The sequence below is a fragment of the Rhinoderma darwinii genome, chromosome 1 (assembly GCF_050947455.1).
Source record: "Rhinoderma darwinii isolate aRhiDar2 chromosome 1, aRhiDar2.hap1, whole genome shotgun sequence".
Classification (NCBI taxonomy): domain Eukaryota; kingdom Metazoa; phylum Chordata; class Amphibia; order Anura; family Rhinodermatidae; genus Rhinoderma; species Rhinoderma darwinii.
This window is the reverse complement of record NC_134687.1, coordinates 477,217,920-477,242,437: the sequence shown is the minus strand read 5'-3', so window position 1 is coordinate 477,242,437 and position 24,518 is coordinate 477,217,920. Positions and strand designations below refer to the sequence as shown.

Sequence of the window (24,518 nt, the reverse complement as noted above, 5' to 3'; positions counted from 1 at the left end):
GACGCTAGGAGTCCCTGCCTCTCCGTGGAACTACTGTCCCGTACTGTAATCATGTTTTCAGTACGGGACAGTTGTCCCGCAGCGAGGCAGGGACTCCTAGCGTCGTACATAACTATGATGCTAGGAGCCCGGCTCCCTGCAGTTTGTTCGGTCCGGGACTTGCGGCCGAAATACGTTCTGTCCTTTACGGACCGAACATGCTCGTGTGAATCCAGCCTTAGATAGATTGTCTGTCTGTCTAATCTAGTCAGTATATCTAAATCTAGACAGACAGACAGACAGACAGAGACAGACAGACAGAGAGACAGACAGACAACCTACCCTTGCATGCAGGTATTTGTGGTCATACATTTTAATTGCTTGATCATCGAGAAGGACATCCCCTTCCTGCACAGGGTAAAAGTTTTCCAGAATGTTCACACAAGAGCTTTTCCCGCTGCCAGATGGACCTACCAATGCAGTGACTTTTCCAGGATACAGCGTAAAGGAAAGATTCTATATGCAGCCAAAATTAACATACATGTTAATCAAACTAGAGCATAACCTGCTATAACTAAGGCCCTGTTCACACTTGTGTCATGGCTTCCATTTTTACAGGATCCACAATAGATATGATGATTATGATTTATTTCTTAAGCCTATTGACTTTAACGTCAATTAGGATTCCGCCTATTAGGTATTTTTTCTCAATTGAAGAGAATACCCCAGCATACTATACTATTCTGACCATCAAAAAGAAAAGGGAACCTGATGGAAAAGAACTAACGCAAATGTGAAAGGAGCCCAATATTCATTAGAGTAATTTTTTAAATGTTTCAACTTAAAGAGGCTCTGTTTTTCTGCGAGAACGGTCTCCTTGTAAACAAACACAGGTGCGCCTGTAGCCATAGTCCATGGGATCTGTTCTTGAGCACTCAATTATGCATTACAAAATGTCAGTACTTGGTATTCTCATTTTAATAAACTTTGTTTTCCATGAAAAAAAAAAAAAAAAAAAAGAGGCTCTGTCACCAGATGATAAGTGCCCTATCTCCTACATAATCTGATCGGCGCTGTAATGTAGATCACAGCAGTGGTTTTTATTTGGAAAAACTATCATTTTTGAGCAAGTTATGAGCAATTTTAGATTTATGCTAATTAGTTTCTTAATGACCAACTGGGCGTGTTTTTACTTCTGACCAAGTGGGCGCTGTACAGAGGAGTGTATGACACTGACCAATCAGCGTCACACACTTCTCATTGTTCCAGCCCAGCATGATCCACAGCACAGTGGAACAATGAGAAGTGTATGACGCTGCTTGGTCACTAATTGGTCAGCGTCATACACTCCTCTTCACAACTCCCACTTGGTCAAAAGTAAAAACACGCCCAGTTGTCTATTAAGAAACTAAGCATAAATCTAAAATTGTTCATAACTTGCCAAAAAAATTATCGTTTTTCAAAATAAAAACCACTGTTGTTATCTACATTACAGCGCCGATTACATTATGTAGGAGATAGGGCACTTATAATCTGGTGACAGAGCCTCTTTATAGAGGCTCTGTCACCAGATTATAAATTCCCTATCATGTATATGATGTGATCGGCGCTGTAATGAAGATTACAGCAGTGTTTTTTATTTAGAGAAACGATCATTTTTGACGGAGTTATGACCTTTATTAGCTTTATGCTAATGAGTTTCTCAATGGACAACTGGGCGTGTTTTACTTTTTGACCAAGTGGGCGTTGTACAGAGGAGTGTATGACGCTGACCAATCAGCATCATACACTTCTCTCCATTCATTTACACTGCAGATAGCGATATAGTTATATCGCTATGTGCAGCCACATACACAAACACTAACATTACTGCAGAGTCCTGACAATGAATGTACATTACCTCCAGCCAGGACGTGATGTGTATTCAGAATCCTGACCACGTCTCTGCCCTTCTCCTCGAGTTACAGCATAGCAGGCGTAGTCTCGTGAGATTACGCTGTAAACTGTCATTTACAGCGAGATCTCGCTGTGCTGTAGTCTCACAGAGACGTTACAGAAGTGGTCAGGATTCTGAATACACATCACATCCTGGCTGGAGGTAATGTATATTCATTGTCAGGACACTGCAGTAATGTTAGTGTTTGTGTATGTGGCTGCACATAGCGATATAGCTATATCGCTATGTGCTGTGTAAATGAATGGGGAGAAGTGTATGACGCTGATTGGTCACTGATTGGTCAGCGTCATACACTCCTCTGTACAACGCCCACTTGGTCAAAAAGTAAATCACGCCCAGTTGTCCATTGAGAAACTGATTAGCATAAAGCTAATATAGGTCATAACTCAGTCAAAAATGATAGTTTTTCTTTAACACAATTTTTATTAAAGGTTTTTCAAAGTTATACAAAAACAAACAAGACATTAACATTGGAAATATTGAAATGTTTTTTTCCAAATTTATGAAATCGCAAAAAGCATAAAGATTTAAAGTTAATCTAATAGTCAGTATACACATACATGTATTAGAAACATACTGGGTACATAATAAGATAATCATAGTGTCGTTAATTAATAATGTAACCAGAGTTGAACTTCCATAAGTTTAATTTTTACTATTTTACACCTTTCCAATGTAAAAAACAAAACAAAACACAAAAAACATAAAAACATACAAACAAAGTCCCTGCCCTAGGATTTAGAATATACATAAGGACCCTAATACACTTTTATGAGGTCTTTCTATAAAGGAAGCTGTGAGCCATTAAAAGCAAGCCATTTAGACCATTTGTAAACAAATTCCTGTGTCTTATGTAGTCTTGTGGAAATTAAATGTTCCATAATACAATTGTACTGAACCTTGTGCAAGATTTCTACCTTAGACGGAATAGAAGCGCTTTTCCATCTCTGAGCAATACTTGTTCTCGCTACAGTTAGCACATGTACCATAACCGTACTATTCTCAATGCCTATATACTCTAATTTCAAAGAAAGCAGTGCTACTTCTGGTCCCCAAGGAACCGGAAAACCGATTATGCTGGTTAACATTCGTGTTATCTCTACCCAAAACGGAGCGATGACATCACAACTCCACCAAATATGTAATAATGAGCCAACAGAAGCGTTGCATCGCCAACAGATATAGGACACCATAGGAAACATTTTGGATAGGCGGTATGGAGTCATGTACCATCTATAAAGAAATTTTCGAGAGGCTTCCAGATGATTTACACAGTGGGAAGACTTAGAACAGATTTTAAAAGCCGCCTCCCACTGTTCAATACTATATGTACCTCCCAACTCCAATTCCCATTTTTGTATAAAATTAAGGGTAGGCAAAGAAGATTCATCCTGATGAATTGCCTCATAGGCTTTAGATATTCCTTTAGTTATCAACTTGGGGTTATAAAAATATTTTTCATAATTAGAAGTGGGGGCATTGACTGTAAACTTAACAGTGGAAAGAAAATGTCTCAACTGAAAATATTTATAAAAATCCTTAGGGTTTAGATCATATTTAGAAGAGATTATAGAATAGGGTAACAATAAATTGTTATCGTATAATAATTCCAATGAGCTAATACCTTTAGTAGTCCATTCTGAAAAATTTGAATTAGGTATGCAACGTTGCACCATAGCTAAGGAAACCATACTACGTCTAAGAGGAAGAATAGAGGCATTATCAGACACACCCTTCCAAATCTGAATAGATGCTTTAATTGTAGGGGATAATTTACCCAAAATGTGTTCCCCCATCCTCACAGAGCCCAACACATCCTTTAAGTCTGAACTGTGTAATATATGCGCTTCTAACTCCACCCAGCGCTTATTTTTATCATATAACCACCAATGTTTTAATTGGTCCAGAATAGCCGCATTATAGTAAGCAACAATATTCGGATATCCCAGACCTCCTTTAGCTACAGACAAATGCAGTATTTTTGCTGCAACCCTTGGCTTCTTCCCATTCCAAATGAATCTTGTAAACACCATTTGAATACGTCTTAGAATAGATTTGGGAATTGGGATTGGGAGGTTTCGAAAGTAATACAACACTTTTGGGAGAAGTAGCATTTTAGAGGCTGCAATACGGCCCATCCAGGATAAAGGAAATCTAGAGTAGGATATGATGTCCTTATTCAAAACCTGCAGTAAAGTGTTATAGTTAACCGACATCAACTTACCACATGGGTAGGTAAGAGAAATCCCTAAATAAGTAATTGTTCCTTCAGCCCATTTAAAGGGAAATTCCTTTTGTAATTGCAACTGTGTAATATGATAGTTTTTCTAAATAAAACACACTGCTGTAATCTACATTACAGCGCCGATCACATTATGTACAAGATAGGCCACTTATAATGTGGTGACAGAGCCTATTTAACAATGGCATAACGTTCCTAGGCTGGCCTACTATTATTATTACACAGTCAATAGTTTATTGGAACAAAAGTCAGCTGTAGATGAAAGGACAGGATGTATAATATAATCCTCTTGAATACAGTAGTTTTATATGCCCTGTATAAAACAGGTTTCTATTATCAGCTGTCTCCAGAACTGAAATACAAGTACTGTGTGTTGTGGCAATGAGCTCTTTATGAGACAGAAAACCACTGAACCTCGGCTTTGTGCTCTTTGTTACAGAAAGATATTTTGATGGTTCTTGCAATGAAAGAAATGTCTGTCTTGCTGCAGACCTACACCAACTGCAAATTACTGGATGAGGACAGTGGGCTTCAAGGGAAAATCTGAGCAGGAAGATTCAGCAGCACATAATCACGCGGGTCTCATGTATACTGAGTGATAACGCTAATAATGTTTCTACTTTCTAACTGATCGCTCTCTTTCTGAATGAGATTTAATGGTATCTTTGTTAATGCATGTATATAATCTTTACAATCCCACAGTGTAGCTGGCCATAGACATTAGGTAATAGTCAGCCTTCAATGGACCTGGGCTGTCTAACCATATAAGGTATGTCCCGCGATCGCATCATAGGAATTCTCTGCGACGGGATCAGGGGGGGCTCCCCCTACTCATTCTCCATTTGAATGCCGTGGTCAGGTTTGATTGAGTCATTCAAGGGGATAACGGCGGAGATCAGAGGTTTCTGCGGGGCTGCGAATGGGTATTAGACATAGCCCCACACCTGATCATGCGGGCACACTTTTTGTGCCCGCACGATCCGCATGATGTGATGAGGCCGGCGCTGGCACTGAAGACAGTAAATGGTGGTGCGTTGCAGAGCGGACACCATGTTGTTTGTCTTCAGGGCTGGCACTGAATTAGTGCATTAGTATTGCGCCGGCCACGTCACATCATGCTGGTCACTAAATTTATCTATTACTAAGCTGTGGCCACACATGAATTCACAGTATTGAAACGTTTAAGCGTGCACAGCATCGAAATAGTATCAAAATTTGAATGCATTGTGCAGGTACTACAAATAAAGAAAAATTCTCAGATGAGCCCCAAAACAGGGATGGATACAGATGAGTGAAATTTCTAATTCTAAAATGTTGTGTCTGAAATTTACTACATCGTCAAAAAATCAGCCACATAAGAATTCTAATTAATGAATACCTAACATAATGTCCTTAAGGGTATATTAACACGCGGCAAATTTGTGGCAGGAATTTCTGCGACTGTCTGATTCCACTGAAGAATCATGGTACATATAGTTCATATAAAGCATTATCTTTCTTACCTTTAGTACTTGTGCTGCTGGTCGGGTGGGGTATGCGAAAGTGACATTTCGGAACTCTACTTTCCCTTCCAAATGCTCAGGAGCAAAGGTTCCATCATTAACCATTTTTGGTTTACGATCTATGAACTCAAACACTTTTTCTGCAGCACCAACACCTTGCATTAACCCTCCATAAACTGATCCAATGGACTGCAACAGATACATTACCAAAAAAGCAATTAAACAGGAAAAAAAATGAGGAGGAATCTATATCATAAATGTCTGAATTTTTTTCATTACTTGCAATGAAAGTGTAGTGTGCTTTTAGTAATTGTTAATAATTTTAAATGCAGCTTTTCGGTGCTTATTATTTCTAAAATCTTCATCTGAAATCAATCATCAGGGGGAAACTGTATTCAAAATAATAAACATGAAAGAATCCTTAACCATTTCATGACCAAGGGTCATTGATGCCCCTGTGTCCAGGTCAAATTTTCAATTTCGGATATGCACTTCCTTAAATGATAATATCTTTGCAACCGCTCTGAATATCACAACTATTTTTACTTTGGGTTTTTTACAAGACTTATGAGGCTTTCATTTTCTAGATTAGTGCAATTAATTCCATGTTTTTCATTTTTATTATGAGCAGACAAATCACAAAAAATGTGAAAAAAAACCCCACTTTTTTTGTAATTTTTTAAATATACTGTATTTATATGTATATATATATATATATATATATATATATATATATATATATATATATATATATATATGTATACGGTTTTGCAGCTCTGTAACAATTAGTCTTCTCTCTCCGTCGCTGAGAGGGCTATATGGCTATATTCACACAACGTGAAAAAAAGGGCAGTTAATAACTGTCAGATTTTCATGGCTGTTTTGCATCAGTGTGTCTCAAAATTTGAATCAATTTCCCAGGCGTCTAATCGTTTTTAACCACCATTTGCCATCCGTTTTTCATGGCTGTTAAAAAAACAATGGATGAAATTTATTCGTTAGGGTTTTTTTGTCACAGCCACCTGAAAACACCACAGTGCCAATGTAGATAGTGCCACATTGCCCACTGTAGATAGTGCCAGTGCCCACTATAGAAAGTGCCATAGTTTCCACTGTAGATAGTGCCCACATAGTGCCACATTTCCAACTGTAGATAGTGCGTGTGTAGGTTGTGTGTGGCGCTACCTACAGGGGTATGTGTATTCCGGGGCTCTCAAAGCCCCAGCAGGCATGAGTGTGCAGCGCTGTTTACAATGAAGAAGCACTGAACGGGGCCGCCATCAGAAATTTTGGGGCCCCATACAGTGAGATTGGTGAGGGCCCCTGGGTTTTACTATTTGAGCCTTTAAAGAGGGGGAAGTAAGCAGAATGGTCAGCGGGAAGCATAGTAAGCAGCGACCATTGAGGAAGGTTGTCAAAGGGGTTTTCTGAGATATTAAAATTAGTTTAATAGGACTTAGGTTGAAAATAGATAAAATTATAATGTACTTCTCTTATTAATTCCATGCCATTCCCGCACCGCAGTTACCTACCTGTCCCGTCATCTGTTTACCTTGCTTATACAATGACGTGATGTGTTCATGTCACTTGATTGTGGCAGCCAGTCACCGCCGTACTAAGTAAGGGCACTGGAGGTTTGGGAACGGCACAGTATTAACAGTAAACACAAATACAATTAGGCTTATTTTTAAAGTTCTAGCGCTATTGAACCTAATTTATATGGAATATGTCACTGGGTTTATGCTGCTCTATTCTAGGGCAGCATAAAGTAGTGGTGGAAACACTGATTTCATTGATGTGTCACTTGTCAATATGGTGTAGTTTTCATAAAATAACAGTTTATCAGGTTCAGGGCGAGTCCAGATAGGAATCCTCCTAATGATGTGCACGCGCTAATTCTGGAGTCCTCCATATTCATTAGAGATAGAGAAAAATGAGACAGCACTACCAGATGAGCATGCTTGAGAAAGGCTCGCACTGAGCTGAAACGTTGCATGTGGAATTAAACAGGATCACTTTTTTCATTCATTTGGTAGTGGTGTCATTTTCCTCTATCTATATTGAAGGGTAATTTGGACTGTGACCTAGGGGGCGTGCACCCACCCCAGCTGTGTGTCTAGTGCTGCTGATCTATACCTCCATATTCATTAGATGCGGGCTAATCCCACCCACCACCACTGACTGACAGCTTTCTTCTCTATGCACATTAATAGGGAGAAAGCTGTCAAATCAGCAGTGGGGGGGAGCATGCTGCGCTCAGCCTGCGCTGCAACTGGTAAACGGTAATTTTATGAAAACTACACCATATTGACAAGTGACAGACCCCTGAAATCAGGTTGTCTGTCAATACTTTATGATGCCCTGAAATAGCAGCATAAATCTGGTGACAGATGCCCTTTAATCAAAGAACAACATCAACCACCTCTCACCTCCCCCTTCTCTGGTTATCACTTAACGCTCGACCAGTTCACAATATCTTGCTATTGAGAGCAGAATAAATTGACTCCCCTTGCCAGCTTTCTCTTCTTCCATGCAAGCGCAGCACACAGCAAACATATGTTAAAAGTGTGGCGGACCCGGAAGACTCCCACCTAGCTTTTTAATAAACTTGTATTACGTGGTGACGCAACATTGGCATCACATTATATCACTAGGTCACCATGGAGATGTGGGCAGCGGCTGGAGCCTCTGTTGGCCTGGGTGCAGGGGCATAGCTATTGGCTCATGGGCCACGATGCAAAAGTTCTTCTTGGGTTTCCCCCACCATCTTCTTCACATGGCCGACAGCCAGCAGGTTTTAGCTACATCGCTGGGTCTCCTAAGTGACCCAATGATGCAGCACTAGCAGCCAGGAGCGTCATTAAGGTCTTAAAACGTCAGGGGAGACAGCATATCTATAGCACTACGACCCTTTAGCTATGGATAGGGCTAGATACAGTGGCTCAGCAGAATATCACATATGATAGGCTTAGATATAGGGCCCAGCTCGCTGACATTGCAGCTCCAGCGCTGGACCCAGGAAAGGTAAGATAATAATTGCTTTGCTTTTTTATGTGTTACTAAAAAAAAAAATCAGTGTGTTTTTTTACAGGTTCGGTTGTTGGATTACTTTGGATTCGAGGACTACTTCAATGACGGCTTTTTTTATTTTCAATAAAATGGTTAACTAGGATTGTGTTTCAATAAAATACTTTTTCTACGTCCTTGTATTTTTTTTAACTTTATTACTACCACCTTAGTAATGGCCGCTGGCTGATTGACAGCGTCCATTACTAAGGCGAGGCTTAATGTTAGCCGGTGAAAAGGCTAGTACTAACCCCCAGTATTACCCCAGTACCCACCGCCACCATGGGTACCGGGAAGAGCTGGGTGCGATCCAGTAGCCGACTATCTGCAGCGATTGTCGGGTACTGGGACGGCCGCAGGCTCGTATTATTAAGACTGGGAAAGGCCAGAAACCTTGGCCCTACCCACCCTCGTAATGCTAGCCTGCTGCTGCAATGTTCTATCTGGCTGGTTATGAAAAAGTGGGGGGACCGCACATAGTTTTTTCAAATTTTTTATTTTTAAATCATGTGGGTTCCCGCCCATTTTTCATAACCAGCCAGCTACAACATAGCAGCAACAGGCTAGCATTACCAGGGTGGGAAAGCCCACTGTTTTGGGGCTGTCCCAGCCTAGTAATACCAGCATACAGCCGCCCCAGTACCCGACCATTACTACAGGTGGTCGGGTACTTGATCACACCCGGCTCTTCCTAGTACCCCTGGTGGCGGTGGGTACCAAGGTAATAATGGGTGTTGCCTCTGCTCCGGCTAACACTAAGCCCCGCCTTAGTAATGGACGCTGTCAATCAGCCAGCAGCGATTCCTAAGGCAGTTGTAATAAAGTTTAAAAAAATCTATTGTATTGAAATAAAAAAAACACACACAACCCTCGTTAACCATTTTATTGAAAATAAAAAAAAGCTGTCATCAAAGTTGTTCTCGAATCCGACAACCGAACCTGTAAAACAAGCACAAACACAAAAAAACACCATTAGTAATACATGTGGTAGGCTTAGATACAGGGCCCATGTGTGATACTGTCTTCTGTACCCTGTATTTAAGCCTACCACAAGGTAGGCATAGATACAGGGCCCAGCAGACAGGTTCACAGCCTTTGTGATCCTGTCTGATGGGCCCTGTATCTAAGCCTACAACATGTTAGGCTTAGATACAGGGCCCCAGCATATAGTAATCTTATACAGTATAAGATTACTGTCTGCTGGGGCCTTGTATCTAAGCCTACCATGTGGTAGGCTTAGATACAGGGCCGATTAGGCAGGATCACACATGGGCCAGTGTCTAAGCCTACCATGTGGAAGGCTTAGATACAGGCCCCATCAGACAGGATCAGACATGGGCCATGTATCTAAGCCAACCATGTGGTAGGCTTAGATACAGGGCCCAGCAGACAGGACCACACCATATGGTAGGCTTATCCAAAAAAGAGAGAAAGAAGCAGCACTCAAAAAAACTCTGGTTTATTCATCCAGCATCCACTGCAACGTTTCACCTTCTCTATGAAGGCTTTTTTTAAAAAAAGCCTTCATAGAGAAGGTGAAACGAAACGTTGCAGTGGATGCTGGATAAATAAACCAGAGTTTTTTTGAGTGCTGCTTCTTTCTCTCATTTTTGGATACACGTTTGTGCAGGGAGAGGTCACTCCTTGTTTGAAAGCTGAGCACCAGCCTTAACAGGCAAGGAATCACAGTGCTGCTCCTACCCTTGATTTGTCTATACATATGGTAGGCTTAGATACAGGGCCCAGCAGACAGGACCACACCATATGGTAGGCTTAGATACAGGGCCGATTAGACAGGATCACACATGGGCCAGTGTATAAGCATACCATGTGGTAGGCTTAGATACAGGGCCCCAGCAGACCCTTATACAGTATAAGCGTACTGTCTGCTGGGGCCCTGTATCTAAGCCTACTATGTGGTAGGCTTAGATGCAAGGCCCATCAGATAGGATCACACATGGGCCATGTATCTAAGCCGACCATGTGGTAGGCTTAGATACAGGGCCCAGCAGACAAGACCACACCATGTGTCAGCCTGTCTGATGAGCCCCGTATCTAAGCCTACCACATGGTAGGCTTAGATACAGTGCCCAGCAGACAGTAACCTTATACTCAGCCTCCTCTTCGGCTCCGGGCGCAGCGGAGGTCCTGACACCATCCAGCGACGCGACATTCTGGTAAGTATACTGTTAATACTATAGTAAAAGGGGCCTGTATAGTTTATTACATAGGCCTCAGATACTATTGTAACTTTTACTAGACATGGTGGCAATTGTGACCGCTGCGCCCCCTATAGCTACGCAATCGCGGTAGGCTCGTTTAGCCCGGGCTCCTGACAGGAGTACCATCTGTACTGCCCTGATGGCGGCCCTGCATGGGCTATCAGCAGTTGTAATGTATATAGCCGTATAGCTGTCATGAAGGGGTTAAAGGGGTAGTACCGTATCAGCAAATCTCTGATTGTTGTCATTCAATAGGAACCTTCTGTTTACTTTTAGTGGATATAAATCTGTCCTGGTTATGTGATGGACACACAGGCACAATCCTTGTATAACTTTTTATAATACAAAGAGTAACTTTTATTTACTGAAAAGGTAATAACCCGTTAATGTCATGATATATGCCTTCAGTTTTTATTTCCAGAAACTGGCATAATCAATAGATACTTGCTCGTCCTGACTAGAATAATAATCACTTTACTGATTGCCCTGCCAGGTTCATAATTTTAGTCTTTAAAAATACAGTATGTTTCTTATTTCATGCTCAATCTAGAATTCCCCAAAACTTATCATGGAACAGACAAATAACCGAATTAGCAAAGCACGTAGAGTCAGTAGTGTCTGTGTGTTACTGCTAGTAATCTGATCTTACCTCCATGCAGTCACCCAGGAGAAATTCGTAAATAACAAAGGAAATCAGGTTACCACTTGTAGTTTGTCCTGATATCACAAGATGTCCGCCGTAGTACAGAATACTAATCTGTAACACTAACTGAGTAAACTAGAAAAAAAAGAGAATAAAGATCAAAATAAAAAATACATTTGTAGCAGATTGGGGTGTATAGTAGGGAAACTCCAACCAAAACTAAAGTTTCCTCTGTGTTACATTAAAGAGGCTCTGTCACCACATTATAAGTGGCCTATATTGTACATGATGTGATCGGCGCTGTAATGTAGATTACAGCAGGGTTTTTTATTTAGAAAAACGATCATTTTTGACTGAGTTATGACCGATATTAGCTTTATGCTAATGAGTTTCTTAATGAACAACTGGGCGTGTTTTACTTTTTGGCCAAGTGGGCGTTGTGGAGAGAAGTGTATGACGCTGACCAATCAGCGTCATACACTTCTCCCGATTCATTTACACAGGACATAGCGATATAGCTATATCGCTATGTGCAGCCACATAAACACACTATAACGTTACTGCAGTGTCCTGACAATGAATATACATGACCTCCAGCCAGGATGTGATGTTTATTCAGAATCCTGACCACTTCTCTGTGATTTACAGCATAGCAGGCGTAGTCTCGCGAGATTACGCTGTAAACTGTAATTTTCAGCGAGATCTTACTGTGCTGTAGTCTCACACAGACGCTACAGAAGTCAGGATTCTTTGAAGAGCTCTTGTGGTACCAAACCAGTGGAAACCACCCAAAAGTGACCCCATTAGGGGTATAGTAAGCATTTTGACCAGACAGTTTTTTTGCAGAAATTTTTGGGATGTAGGCCATGAAAATGAAAATCTACATTCTTTCAAATAAAATGTAGGTTTAGCTAATTTTTTTTTATTTCCAAAAGGACTAAAGGAGAAAAAGCACCACAACATTTGTAGAGCAATTTCTCCCGAGTAAAACAGTACCCCACATGTGGTCATAAATGGTTGTTTGGACACACGGCAGGGCTTGGAAGGGAAAGGGCGCTATTTGGCTTTTGGAGCTCAAATTTAGCAGGAATGGTTTTCGGAGGCCATGTCGTATTTGCAAAGCCCCTGAGGGACCAAAATAGTGGAAACCCCCCACAAGTGACCCCATTTTGGAAACTGCACCCCTTGAGGAGGAAATTATCTAGGGGTATAGTGAGCATTTTGACACCGCAGGTTTTTTGCAGAAATTATTGGATGTAGGCCGTGAAAATGAAAATCTACATTCTTTCAAAGAAAATGTAGGTTTAGCTAATTTTTTCTCATTTCCACAAGGACTAAAGGAGAAAAAGCACCGCAAATTTTGTAAAGCAATTTCTCCCAAGTAAAACAGTACCCCATATATGGTAATAAGCAGCTGTTTGAACACACGGCAGGGCTTAGAAGGGAAAGAGCACCATTTGGCTTTTCAAGCTCAAATTTAGCAGGAATGGTTTGCGGAGGCCAGGTCGCATTTGCAGAGCCCCTGAGGGGAAAAAACAATGAAATCGCCAAAAAAGTGACCCCATTTTCGAAACTACACCCCTTGAAGAATTCATTTACGGGTGTAGTAATCATTTTGACCCCACAAGTTTTTCATAGAATTTATTAGAATTGGGCAGTGAAAATAAAAACAATCCTTTTTGTTCAATAAGATGTAGCTTTAGGTCCAAATTTTTCATTTTCTCAACAAATAAAGGAAAAAAAGAACCCCAACATTTGTAAAACAACTTCTCCCGAGTACGGCAATATCCAATATGTTGTCATAAACTGCTGTTTGGGCACATGGCAAGGAACAGAAGGAGCAGCATTTGGCTTTTGGAGCACAGATTTTGTTGGATTGGTTTCTTGACAGCATGTCGCATTTGCAAAGCCCCTAAGGTACCAGTACAGTGGAAACTACCCAAAAGTGACTACATTTGTGATACTACACCCCTTCAGGAATTAATCTAGGGGTGTAGTGAGCATTTTGACCCCACAGCCGTTTCATAGATTTTATTTGAATTGGGCAGTGAAAATAAAAATTACATTTTTTTTTCCAATAAGACTTAGCTTTAGTGCAAAATTTTTCATTTTCTCAAAAAATAAAGCAGAAAAAGAACCCCAACATTTGTTAAGCAATTTCTCCCGAGTACGGCAATACCCCATATGTGGTTATAAACAAATTTTTGGGCACACAGCAGGGCTTAGAAGGGAAGGAGCGCAATTTAGCTTTCGGAGTACAGATTTTGCTGGATTGGTTTCTGGTCTCTATGTCGCATTTGCAAAACCCCTGTGGGACCAAAACAGTGGAAACTCCCCCAAAAGTGACCCCCATTTTGGAAACTACACCCCTCAAGGTATTCACCTAGGGGTGTAATGAGCATGTAAACCCCGCAGGTGTTTTGCATAAATTAGTGCGCACTCGATATTGCAGAGTAAAAATGGGATTTTTCCATAGATATGCCAATATGTGGTGCCCAGCTTGTGCCACCATAACAAGACAGCTCTCTAATTATTATGCTGTGTTTCCCGGTTTTAGAATCACCCTACATGGGCCCTGATCTTTTGCCTGGACATTTGACAGGGCTCGGGATTGAGAGAGTACCATGCGAAATTGAGGTCTAATTTGGCGATTTACACAGAATTGGTTCACAATTGCAGAGGCTCAGATGGGAAATAATAAAAGAAACCCCCTAGAAGTGACCCCATTTTAGAAACTACACCCCTCAAAGCATTTATTAAGGGGTATAGTGAGCATTTTCACTCCACAGGTCTTTTCCATAAATAAATGCGCTGCGTATGGTGCAAAGTAAAAATTAACATTTTTCCCCAGAATTGCCAATTCTGGGGCAAGTATGTCGTGCCCAGCTTTATGCCACTGGAGACACACCCCAAAAATTGTTAAAAGGGTTCTCCCGGGTATGGCGGTGCCATATTTGTGGAAGTAAACGGTTTGGGCACACTGTAGGGTTCAGAGGGGAGGGAGCGCCATTTGGCTTTTGAAGCGTAGATTTTGCTTGGTAGTAGTTTTGTTTGAGTATTACTGGTGTTTCCGTTTATAATGTGGGGAGAGTACATCAGGGGCATAGTCAGGGGGTATAATAATGGGGTAAACAATACAATAGTCCATAGATGTGTGTTACGCTGTGAAGCAATCACTTCTGCACAGGCCAGTGTCGCACTGATAAACGGTGTCGTTACTTATCCCACTTTTGCTCCACACTCCGCACCTTTTCAGTTTGGGGAATTTTGCTAGGAAGTGTTGTCCTGGTATAATACGGGTGCCCTCGCTTCTAGCAGATATGTTTGGGCACCCCCTTCCTGGTTTCCTAATTTTAGGGCCCTGTAAGGGGCCACCCACCGGATTGCGGTCTCCTGGGGTAGACAGGCACTTTTGGCACAGAAAAAACAGACTACAGTCCAGTCACAGTGTGGTACTACTGGCCTCAGCCAGTTTTATTAGGTAAAAAAGCCGTAGCAGAAAACAAATGAATACATAAAGTAAATCCTAGACCGTCTGGCCACTAACTAAACATGCAGTTCCTAACTACAAAGAGCTGAGCCTAGAGCTCCAACTCCTAAACACAACACCATAGTTGCTTTACTCACATCCAGCTGTCCCAGGAGCAGAGAGAGAGACTGAACTCTGCCTCTGTTTAACGCACACCTCAGCTGTGCAGGTAATAATCCACAATGCAATACCTGAAGTGGCTGGTGGAATAGGAACCCTCCCAACTCTCCCTATTCCAACAACCAGGCCCTTTTACACAGGTTTTCCAGAAAACCCTTGAGCAAGGAAAACACATTTTCCTTCTAGCTCAATTCCCTGGCTGTTTTAAAATGTATATGACAGGAACCTGGACGAAATGTTCCCCTCTGATCTGCACAACTGCATGTTTTTATTTCCAGACTTATTGGAGCCTTAAAGTGGCTATGTCACCAGATTCTCAAATCCCTATCTCCTATTGCATGTGATCGGCGCTGCAATGTAGATAACAGTAACGTGTTTTTTGTTTTTTTTTAAACGTTCGTTTTTGGCCAAGTTATGAGCTATTTTATATATATATGCAAATGAGCTTTGAAATGGACAACTGGGCGTGTTTTTTGCGAGACGAGCTATAGTTTTTATAGGCACCATTTTTGGATACATGCGACTTTTTAATCACTTTTTATTTCAATTTTTCTAGGGCAAAGTGACCAAAAGACAGAAATTCTGGCATTATTTTTTAAGTTTTTTTTCTACGCCGCTCACCGCGCGGAATAAATAGCATAATATTTTTATAGTTTAGGCCGTTACTGTCGCGGCGATATCAAATATGTATGGTTTATTTATTTTTTTCCATAATAAAGGACTTGATAAGGGAAAAAGCTCGATTGTGTTTTATTTTATTACTTAAAACTTTTATTACATTTTTTACAACTTTTTTTACACTTTACTTTAGTCCGACTAGGGGACTTGAAGGTCCAACTGTCAGATTTTTTTTTTCATTCACTGACAGCAAGCCGATTAGGCTTCGCCTCTGAGTGGAGCCTAATCGGCTTCCGTAATGGCAAACAGGAGGCCATTGTTAGGTCTCCTGGTGTCATAATAGCAGTCGGCAGTCGTGCGATTGCAGGGCACAGCTGCCGATCTGCTAGCAACCACAAAGATGCAGCGATCACATCCGATCGCTGCATCTGAGGGGTTAATGGCAGCGATCGGAGCTAGCTCCGGTTCCTGCCGTCACAGGTGGATGTCAACTGTAACATACAGCTGACATCCACCGCTGATGACGCCGGCTCGAGATGAGCCGGCGTCGCCATCTTGCCGGCGGCTACGGAAGTCTTTCAGGCCCCGCCTCCAGGCGGGGTCTGGAAGTCTTCCGTGCTAGGCACACCGGGAGTCCACTATTAGGCCTCCAGTTGCCATTGCAGCCACCGACACCCCGGCGATTTCTGGGTGTCGATGAGCTGCAAACACCTTAATTGTAGCCATCGCTTTTGACGGCTGCATTTAAGGGGTTAATGACGGGATAACTTCGGTCCCCGCCGTTACAGCAGGATGTCAGCTGTCAGATACAGCTGACATCCGGGGATGATGGCACCGACTCAGCTTCTGAGCCAGTGCCAAACATTTGGCGTAAGTATACAACATTTTGCGAGAAGCACTGGCTTTCCATGTCGTTTACTTGAGACAAATGTCGGGAAGGGGTTAACCCCTTCCCATTGTAAACAACTTTCAGATTTTCATTTTCGTTTTTTCCTCCCCACGTTCCAAAAGCCATAACTTTTTCATTTTTCCATCGATATAGTCCTATTAGGGCTTGATTTTAGCGGGACGAGTTGTAGTTTTTTGTAGTGCCATGTAATGCGCCATATAATGTACTAGGAAACGGGGGAAAAATATTTGTGGGGTAGAAAATGAAAAAAACTGTGATTCCTCCATTGTTTTTTGCGCTTCGTTTTTACGGAATTCACTCTGCAATTAAAACAACATGCTAACTTTATTCTGTGGGTCAATATGATTACGGCGATAATATATATTGTTTTTTCTTTATTTTACTACTTTTACAAGGAAAAAACTAAGTGTAAAAAATAACATTTATTTTGTCGCCAAATTCTGAGAGCCATAACTCTTATTTTTCCGTCGATTAAGTGGTATGAGGGCTTATTTTTTGCGGGATAAGCTGCCGTTACTAATGCTGCCATTTTGGGGTACATGCAAGGTTTTGATAACTTTTTATTACATTTTTTGTGGGAGATTAGGTGACAAAAAAATAGCCATTCTGGTGTTTACATTTTTTTTACGGCATACACCGTGCGGGTTAAATAATAATATATAGTAATAGTTCAGACTTTTACGGATGCAGTGATACCAATAATGTTTATTTATTTATTTTTTTACACTGCTGTAGGGGGAAAATGGGTGTTTTTTGAATTTTCTTTTACATAAAAAAACAACAACTTTATTGTACTAGTCCCCCTAGGGGACTTCAACCAGCGATCGTTGGATCGCTTGAACTATATACTGCAATACTAAGGTCTTTCTGACAGGCTTCTATTAAGCCCTGCCAGAAGCAGGGCTTAATAAGAGCGTAAAGATGGTAGACCTGGGGGCCTTCATTAGGCCCCCCAGGCTGCCATAGCAACCATCAGGGGCGCAATGAGCTGCTAGAGGGGGTCGCCCCCCTCTTACTAAAGATTTAAATGCCGCGGTCGCTATTGACCACAGCATTTAACAGGTTAAACGAGCTTGTTACTGTAAAGTGTCGGCTGTAACATACAGCAGACACCCGCATCGTATGGGCTCACGGAGTTCCATACTTCCCCTACCCGGCTGTGACGTAATCATACGTCAAATGTCCGGAAGGGGTTAATAAAGTGCTGAAACTTAACTGGGACATTGAAAAGATTCAAAATGCTCACACCGTGTTCGAAAAGCGGTCTACCACTCGCGCCTGGGTCATATGTGGACAAAATTGTAGGCCCCTCGCAGAACAAGTTTAGTAAATATCTTAGTTGACCGTACTCTCTCAAGTAACTATGGAATAAGTGGAAGAGGATAACGATTTTTGACAGTTATTTGATTATGTTCTCTATAGTCAATATAAGGACATAATGTACCATACTTTTTAGGTACAAAGAATAAGGACGCTCCTGCAGGAGTCAAATTTGGTATAAACCCCTTGGCTAAACTCTCTCTTATATAGTCATCAAAAGTCTTTAATTCCAACTCAGAAAGTAGATACATGAATCCAAAAGTATATAAAAATAGCTATATATTTTGTTCACAGTATATTTTTTTATCACATGGAGTTTCTGGATATTCCTCTCTTTTACTTGGATATATCACTTGGAACCCCACCCTCCTGCATCCGTGCAACTGTGTGATCACACTACCTGTGTAGCTGGTTGGCAAGTGCCTTTTTTTGTTGGACATGCGTCCATGGTTGTACCAGGTAAAAGTTCAAAAGGACAGTCATAAGAATGATGAGGCCGTAGCTGGTCGACATTGCTTTTGTCACAAACAACTTTAAATTCTTTATAGTGTCCAGGCAGCTCTACTGTGTTGATAATTGAATCTCCAGAAATTTCCACCTGAGATAGAAAAGGATTCTTCTGCTGGCAATTTATTTGACAGAATTCAGAGGTAAAAGTTAGTTCTCTTGACCTATTATCAATTAAGAGAATATTGATGTCAAGCCAAGAAATGACCAATATTACTGGGAATTTTGGGGAGGAGATGCTATTCGCCAGGTCCATAGCAAACGAAAGGAGCGGCAGCAGCATGAGTGACCACCACTCAAATCACCAACGGACATTCGGGACCCCCGTTCTTATGATTAGTGGGGATCCCAGCAATGATACCCAAGCAGTCCAACACTTATCACCTATACTGTGGATAGTTCGGTCTGAACTACAAAAGTATTTTGTTATTGATCCCGCGCGGTGAACGGCGTAAAAGACAATAATAAACCATACCAACATCACAATTTTTTGGTCACTTCACGTCCCAAAAAATGGAATAAAAAGAGATCAAAAAAGTTGCATGTACCCAATGGTACTGATCGAAACTACAGTTCTTTACGCAAAGCCCTCACGGCTTTCTTGATGGAAAAATAAAAAAGTTATGGCCCTTAGGGCTTATTCAGACGAACGTTAAATACGTCCGTGCAACGCGCAGGATTTTCACTCGCGTCGCACGGACCTATATTAGTCTATGGGGCCGTGCAAACAGTTCCGTGATTTTTACGCAGCGTGAGTCCGCTGCGTAAAACTAACGACATGTCCGTTCTTTGTGCGTATTTCGCGCATCATGCACCCATTGAAGTCAAAGGGTGCGTGAAAATCACGCGCACCACACGGAAGCACTTCCGTGGGACGCGCGTGATTCGCGCAACAGCAGTGAAAAGGATGAATGAAAACAAAAAAAGCAACACGTGCTTTTCTGTTTACAAACATCCAAATGGAGTGTCATAATGATGGCGGCTGCGCAAAAAGCACGCAGCCGCGCATCATATGGTGATGACACACGGAGCTGCTAAGTGCCTTTTGTCCACGCAAAACGCCACGTTTTTTGCGTGCGCAAAACGCACACGCTCGTGTGAATCCGGCCTTAGAATAAGGCAACACAAAAAGTAAATGATTTTTTATAAAAAGTATGTTATTGTGCCGACATAAGACATAAAAAAACAATAAACATATGGAATCGCCGTAATTCCACAAAATGCAGCAAAAAAACCTGTGGGGTCCAAATGCTCACTATACCCCTCGATAAATTCCTCGAGGGGTATAGTTTACCAAATAGGGTCACTTTTGGGGGGTTTCCACTGTTTTGACACCACAAGACCTATTCAAAACGGACATGGTGCCTAAAATATATTCTAATAAAAAGGAGGCCTCAAAATCCACTAGGTGCTCTTTTGCTTGTGAGGCCTGTGGTTCAGTCCAGTAGCGCGCTAGGGCCACATGTGGGATGTTTCTAAAAACTGCAGAATCTGGGCAATAAATATTGAGTTGCATCTTTCTGGTAAAATCTTCTGTTTTACAGAATTTTTTTTTAATAAATAGGATTTTCTACATAAAAATTTAAATTTATAAATTTCACCTCTACTTTGCTTTAAATTCCTGTGAAACGAAGAAACTTTCTAAATGCTGTTTTGAATACTTTGAGGGGTCTAGTTTTTAAAATGGGGAGTTTTATGGGGGTTTCTAATATATAGTCCCCTCAAAACCACTTCAGAACTGAACTGGTACCTAAAAAAAAAAAAGGCTTGAAATTTACTTCATGATATGAGAAATTGCTGCTTATGTTCGAAGCCTTGTAACATCCTAGAAAAATAAAAGAATGTTCAAAAAATGATGCCAACATAAAGTAGACAGATGGGAAATGTGAACTAGTAACTATTTTGTGTGGATTACTATCGGTCTTATGAGCAGATACATTTAAAATCAGAAAAACGCTATTTTACCACATTTTCGATAAATGTTGCTATTTTTCACAAATAAACACTGAATATATCGACCAAATTTTACCACTAACATAAATTTCAATGTGTCACGAGAAAACAATCTCAGAAACACTTGGATAGGTATAAGCATTCCAGAGTTATTACCACATAAAGTGACACGTCATATTTAAAAATTGGGCTCTGAGCCTTAAGGCCCAAATTAGGCTGCGTCATTAAGGGGTTAAGCTGCTTAGAAAGGACTTTATTGAAACGCCATTTTATCCCAGAAGAATTTCATTAAATATCAGAATGCCAGAGACAAAATTCTGCAGTGCATTCAGCAACGGAGTGTCTTCCCTGGTGAACATTACGTAAAGCCCCGTCAACAGTAGCACAGTGGTTAGAGTCATCAAACACCAGAATCATCCTTGTAAGGTAGTCCTCAAAGCTATTCAGAATAGCATGATCTTGGTTCAGATAGGTGGAGGCCCAGGCTTCTGCATAATCAACTAGGAGGGAAATGATGAACACTACATCAGTTTTGAACCAAGAGAAGAAAAAAATCCAATCCTCCTGCAGTGGTTAAGAAACCCAGGGTACAAATGTGTTTTTCCCTAAAACTTTTCAGGTAGAGTGGTCTGACATATCTGAGATGTAACACCAAGAATTAACGCGCAACTCTCATACTTGCACTTCCAATGCCGTGTCTTGACTTCTTCCTTCAGTTGTTTGGTACTTGTTGAAAATAAGGAGATCTGCAAAGAATGCTGTGACAAAGCAGATTCTGCCACACCAGACTCCATGTTTAGCAATGAATTTAATGTAACAATGCTGGTTCTCGACTCTCCCCCTGGCTGTAACTGGTAGGATTAACTTAATTAAAATGGTCATTCTCCCCAAATGCCTATATGTCCTAGAACACGCAGCGACACCAGTGTACAAAACCTTCTTTAAGCAGATACATGCCTTATTCCCAACATTCATCTGGGGTGCAAATAGGTCAAAACTCAGCCTCACTACTTTGCAACGACCCAAAACACAGGGGGGAGCTGCCTTGCCGGATCTCTTTCTGTACTATCTAGCGGGGCAATTACGATATTTAAAAGCATGGGTAAATGACACGACGCTGACAAATAGGGAACAGCACCTGGCGGTCTACCTGCAAATACCTACCCTTTGGCCAGTATTGGAAGGTCCCATGAATGCACTCAAGAATGTACTCCCTGTTCATAGGGTAGCTTCCCAGGTGTGGTCAGCTGCAAAGGGCATTTACGGGTACTCTGACGTGCAGACAGACATGCCATTATGGTCAAACTCACTCCTCACACAGGTATCAGAGGACCTGGCTCCAATATTCTGGATTCAGCATGGGATACACAATATCGGGGATGTATATGAGGGAAACAGCCTTAAATCCTTTACACAGCTGCAGTCGGAATTTACACTGCCCAGGACTGCCTTTTACAGGTACTTGCAATTGCGCCATGCTCTCAGGGCCCAGTTCCCTGCCCCAGATACGGCATTCTCACAATTTCCATTGATAGGAGTATTTCGATCCCAAGGACCCAGGGGGTTAATATCAGCCATCTACACGTCTCTCATAACGGCCAAAGTTAGCATACCACTACCGGTAAAGGACAAATGGAGAACACAGATACCCAACCTCACTGAGGAGGAATGGGAGGAGATTCTCTCTTCCCCACTCTATGTGTCCCCAGCGGCCAATAACAGGATGATACAACTATCCATGATACATCAGAGCTACCTTACTCCTGTTAGGCTACAAAAAATGGGTAGATATCCGAGCACGGAATGTCACAGGTGTCGGTTTCCTAGTGCCGATTTCTGGCACATGATCTGGGCGTGTCCATTTATTTCCTCTTTCTGGGATGAGGTAATTGGGGTAGCGGCTGGAATTCTGCATATTCCTGTCCCGGCAACTCCGCAGATTTGCTTGTTCGGTGTTCTCCAAGACGAATGTTGGCCGCATTACATGAAAATATTTCTTAGGGAAATACTGTTTATGGCAAGGAAGGCTATTGCTCTTAGATGGATGGACCCGCGTCCTCCCAAGGTGAATAAGTGGAAATCACTTGTGAATTCGATCATCCCTTACGAACGGATAATGTATAAACAAAGAGGATGCCTTGATAAATTCTATAAAATATGGGGAGCATGGTGTGAATCAGCAGTGACTCAATATACCCCACACAGAGATCATGACATCCGTAGATCGCTGACACTTAGTTAAATTAAAGGGTAATGAATCATCATAGCCTCCGGTACTGGGCCTGGTTCAGTATGTGATACGGGAGATGTATATTGTTTGTATGTTAATGTGTATGTATTTTTCTTGATATGTTAAATTGAGACGCGTTGTAATGTGCACATCTCTGCATTCCTTTTTGCATACAGTGTATGGTGTAAATGCATTTGTACTATGTTTTCAATAAAACGAGTTAAAAAAAACCAAACAATGCTGGTTCTCGGATCTGGAATCCGATAGGCGAGGCAACAACCCAGGTAATAATGGTCAGTGGTAATGCAGAGGTTGTAGCACTGTAGCATTTGCACTTGATGGAGTTGCACTTCTAGGCGTTGTAATGCAGCAAGCCGGAATGAGGAACAGTCGTGATTAGGTTGGCGCAGGCTAACCTGGCGTACAGAGTCTAAGGAATCCCCTGATTTTCACCTTGAACACCCACAAGGGGGATTGCTGCAAGGGGATTTCCAGGTCTTGGTCCCCAGGATAGTCCCCAAATGACTGCTGAGCTGCAGGTAATGAAGTGCAACGAGGGAGGATCTCGTGGTCAGATGTATGCAGAATTCGGTACACAGGAGTGGAAGCTAAGCTGTGGTCAAGCATATGCAGAGTTCGGTACATAGGAGAGCAATAGTGGTAAAGCAAAGGGAAACTAAGAAATTCTATGTGTCTGTGCACTAGATAAACTGCAGAAATAACAAATAAATGAATGAGTCCCTGGTGATCATAATATGGGTAAGTCCCCCTTCACATCGCGTTATTGTCTTTTGCTGGAGGTATACACTACCGTTCAAAAGTTTGGGGTCATCCAGACAATTGTGTGTTTTCCATGAAAACTCACACTTATATTTATCAAATGAGTTGCAAAATGACTAGAAAATATAGTCAAGACATTGACAAGGTTAGAAATAATGATTTTTATTTCAAATAATAATTTTCTCCTTAAAACTTTGCTTTCGTCAAAGAATGCTCCATTTGCAGCTATTACAGCATTGCAGACCTTTGGCATTTTAGCTGTTAATTTGCTGAGGTAATCGGGAGAAATTTCACCCCATGCTTCCAGAAGCCCCTCCCACAAGTTGGATTGGCTTGATGGGCACTTCTTGCGTACCATACGGTCAAGCTGCTCCCACAACAGCTCTATGGGGTTGTGATCTGGTGACTGCGCTGGCCACTCCATTACAGATAGAATACCAGCTGCCTGCTTCTTCCCTAAATAGTTCTTGCATAATTTGGAGGTGTGCTTTGGGTCATTGTCCTCTTGTAGGATGAAATTGGCTCCAATCAAGCGCTGTCCACAGGGTATGGCATGGCGTTGCAAAATGGAGTGATAGCCTTCCTTATTCAAAATCCCTTTTACCTTGTACAAATCTCCCACTTTACCAGCATCAAAGCAACCCCAGACCATCACATTACCTCCACCATGCTTGACAGATGGCGTCAGGCACTCTTCCAGCATCTTTTCAGTTGTTCTGCGTCTCACAAATGTTCTTCTGTGTGATCCAAACACCTCAAACTTCGATTCGTCTGTCCATAACACTTTATTCCAATCTTCCTCTGTCCAATGTCTGTGTGCTTTTGCCCATATTAATCTTTTCGTTTTATTAGCCAGTCTCAGATATGGCTTTTTCTTTGCCACTCTGCCCTGAAGGCCAGCATCCCAGAGTCGCCTCTTCACTGTAGACATTGACACTGG

The 24,518-nt window shown here is 41.6% G+C and overlaps 1 protein-coding gene across 2 annotated transcripts in view; it reads right to left on the bottom strand.

Annotated features, from left to right (window-relative positions):
* ABCB9 (ATP binding cassette subfamily B member 9) overlaps nt 1-24,518 on the bottom strand; it is a 137,988-nt gene that overhangs the window by 47,380 nt on the left and 66,090 nt on the right. For both annotated transcript variants that reach the window (XM_075834099.1, XM_075834100.1), the window contains exons 7-9: nt 11,618-11,746; nt 5,681-5,869; nt 322-495 (exon numbers count right to left, since the gene is read on the bottom strand). In XM_075834099.1, coding sequence (XP_075690214.1) covers nt 322-495; nt 5,681-5,869; nt 11,618-11,746 — 492 coding nt within the window. The remainder of the gene's footprint in view (nt 1-321; nt 496-5,680; nt 5,870-11,617; nt 11,747-24,518) is intronic.